At 40.0% G+C, this 3,603-nt stretch overlaps 1 protein-coding gene across 1 annotated transcript in view; it reads right to left on the reverse strand.

Annotated features, from left to right (window-relative positions):
• EDC3 (enhancer of mRNA decapping 3) overlaps positions 1-3,603 on the reverse strand; it is a 63,524-nt gene that overhangs the window by 41,096 nt on the left and 18,825 nt on the right. Inside the window, exon 2 of the mRNA XM_017874941.1 lies at positions 869-1,050. Coding sequence (XP_017730430.1) covers positions 869-1,032 — 164 coding nt within the window. The 5' untranslated portion in view covers positions 1,033-1,050. The remainder of the gene's footprint in view (positions 1-868; positions 1,051-3,603) is intronic.

Raw genomic sequence — 3,603 nt, forward strand, 5'->3', positions numbered from 1 at the left:
GTTAGGGAGCACTGTATTTTTATTTATTTTTTTAGAGACAGGGTCTGTTCTATCACCCAGGCTGGAGTGCAGTGGTGCTATCATGGCTCACTGCAGCCTCCAACTCCTAGGCTCAAGTGATCTTCCTGTCTCAGCCTCAGGAGTAGCTGGGGTTACAGGCACATGCCACCACGCTCAGCTAAGCTTTTAAGTTTTTCTTTTGTAAAGATGAGGTCTCATTATGTTGACCAGCCAGTTTTGAAATCCTGGCCTCAAGTGATTCTCCTGCCTTGGCCTCCCAAAGTGCTGGAATTACAGGCTTAAGCCACTACAGCCATGAGGGAGCATTCAAATCAGATTGGGATTGAGATACTGTCAGTGAATCTGGCCATTAGGTTATTTGTAACCTTGGCAAAAGCTAATTCAGCAAGATGATAAAGTTAGAAAAAAAGATAATGGTAGGGTAAGGAGGGTCTAGAGAATGAAGCCACAAAACATAGAGAAAGCAGACTATTCGGCTCTGACAAGGATGATGGGTTCAAGGGAAGGGAAATGATACAATACCTAGTGGCAAATGCAAGGTCTAAGGGAGAAGGTTGTTTTTAATACACGGGAGGCCAAGGAATGAATATCAGAATGCAAAGAGGAAATAAACAGTATAGGCCAGGCATGGTGGTTCACACCTGAAATCCCAGCACTTTGGGAGGCCATCATGGGCAGATCACTTGAGGCCAGTAGTTCGAGACCAGCCTGGCCAACATGGTAAAACCCCATCTCTACTAAAAATACAAAAAGCGGCCATATGCCAAGAGAATACTAGCAATCAGACCTAGGTTCAAGCTCCACAGACCACCAGATTGGATTCAGAAGAGTCAGTCAGGACACTCACCTGAAGGTGACTTCTGGAACAAGACACTTCACTCCATTATGGAAAGGCCGGGTGAGAGAAATGGTCTGGCTGACCTGATCCACAGCTGACACTCTTCCCTGATAGACACCCAAGCTATCTCCACAATTGATGGACACAATACTTCCCAGCCAATCTGTAGCCATGTTTCAGATGTGAGACCACTGTGAAGAGAAAGAACTATTCAGTGTGCCTTGGTGAAAAGACAAACTTTTAATTAAATTCAGCAAATACATCAGGCTCTGTACCAAGTGTTGGTTAATAAAACATATTCTATCACATTGTTAACTAAGGTAATAAACCATGAAAAAATTTAAAACTTTTCAGGAGTATACATATTAATAAGTAATATTGTTTAATACATATAAAGATCTTATAATTGCTTTAAAGCACATACATTGGATAAAGATAATATTTATTACACATCAAATCACACAAACTATAATCTGTTTATATTGTGTTTTAATAAATCTGCTGCCAAAATGCTTTCAAAGAGAGTATGTTACTGAGAAATAATATACTAAAAAAACAAATACTGGTAATGCCACTCTTGCTGATAATAATAATAAATTCTGGGTAGTTGCCTTTTGTTCTGTTTTTTTTTTTGAAACGGAGTTTCACTCTTGTTGCCCAGGCTGGAGAGCAATGGCGCGATCTCGGCTCAACACAACCTCTGCCTCCCGGGTTCAAGCGATTCTCCTGCCTCAGCCTCCCAAGTAGCTGGGATCACAGGCATAGGTCACCACACCCGGCAAATTTTGTATTTTTATTTTTAGTAGAGGCAGGGTTTCTCCATGTTGGTCAGGCTGGTCTAAAACTCCCGACCTCAGGTGATCTGCCTGAGTCGGCCTCCCAAAGTGCTGGGATTACAGGAGTGAGCCACTGCGTCTGGCTTTTTTTTTTTTTGACACAGAGTCTCACTCTGTTACCTAGCCTGGAGGGCAGTAGTGCCATCATAGCTCACTGCAGCCTCAACCTCCCAGGCCCAACCAATCAATCCTCCCACCTCAGCCTCCTGAGTAGCTGCGACTAGAGTCCTGTGCTACCAATCCCAGCTAATTTAAATTTTTTTGTAGAAACAAGGTCTTGCTACGTTGCCCAGGCTAGTCTCAAACTCCTGGCCTGAAGCAATCCCCCCACCTAGGCCTCCCAAAGTGCTGGAATTACAGACATGAACCACTGCGCTTGGCCTAAAAAAAATTTTTAAAGCCAATTGAAGGTACTACATAACACTAAACCTAACAACTACAGAATATATATCCTTTTCAAGTCTATACAGAATGTTCATGCATATATGTTGGGTGTTAAAGAAGTATGAATAAAGTTAAAAAGACTGAGATCACATAAAATATATCCTCTACCCACAATAGAATTAAATTTAAAATTGATAAAAATAGATATTTAGAATATTCCCAAATATGTGGAAATTAAGCAAGACATTTCCAAATAACCTATGGATAAAAGAAATCAAAAGGGCAGTCAGAAAATGGTTTGAACTCAATGATAATGAAAACACAATACCACCTTTTGTATGACGTGCTTAATATAGTGCGTAAAAGGGGGAATGTATAACTTTAAGTGATTATATTAGGAAAGAAAGGTCTAAAATCAATTATCTGAGATTCCATCTTAAGTATTAGTAAAAAAAGAACAGATTAACCTGATGTTTCATAGAAAGGAAATCAAGAGCAGAAACCAGTGAAACAAGAAACAACTAAGAAAAATAAACCAAAAATTAGCTCTTTGAAAATATTAAACAAGTTGGTAAATGCCTAATAAAGAAAAAAGATAAAACATGTTATTAATATCAGAAATGAACAAAGAGATATCACAGACATTAAAAAATAACCTTACACCAGTAAATCTGACAACTAGACGAAATGGGGAAATTCTTAGACAAAAGTTATCAAAACTGATACAAGAAATAGAAAATCTGAGTAGCTGCATGTCTATTTTAAAAACTGAATTTATCAAGAGAATAAGACAAGACACAAACTAAGAGAAAATATTTGCAAAAGACATATTTGATAAAGGTCTGTTATCCATAACATACCAAGAATTCTTAAAACTCAACAATAGGCCGGGCGCGGTGGCTCAAGCCTGTAATCCCAGCACTTTGGGAGGCCGAGACGGGTGGATCACGAGGTCAGGAGATCGAGACCATCCTGGCTAACACGGTGAAACCCTGTCTCTACTAAAAAATACAAAAAAAAAAACCCAGCCAGGCGAGGTGGCGGGCGCCTGTAGTCCCAGCTACTCAGGAGGCTGAGGCAGGAGAATGACGTGAACCCGGGAGGCGGAGCTTGCAGTGAGCTGAGATCCGGCCACTGCACTCCAGCCTGGGCGACAGAGCGAGACTCCGTCTCAAAAAAAAAACAAAAAAACAAAAAAACAAAAAAACTCAACAATAAGAAAATGAACAACCTGATGAAAAAATGAGCAAGAGACCCGAAAGGATACTTCACTAAAGAAGACATGGACATGGCAGGCAAGCATATGAAAAGATGCTCTACATCACATCATTAGGGAATTAATGGAAATTAAAACAACGAGATGCTACTACACACCTGTCAGAATGGCCAAAATCCAAAACACTGACAACACCAAATGCTGATGAGGATGTGGAGCAACAAAAACCATCATTCATTGCTGACAGGAACGCAAAATGATGCAGCCAATAATGAGTATGCATTTTTTTCTTTTTTTTTTTTTCTTTT

Source organism: Rhinopithecus bieti, unplaced genomic scaffold (assembly GCF_001698545.2).
Source record: "Rhinopithecus bieti isolate Rb0 unplaced genomic scaffold, ASM169854v2 scaffold_9693, whole genome shotgun sequence".
In the NCBI taxonomy this organism is placed as follows: domain Eukaryota; kingdom Metazoa; phylum Chordata; class Mammalia; order Primates; family Cercopithecidae; genus Rhinopithecus; species Rhinopithecus bieti.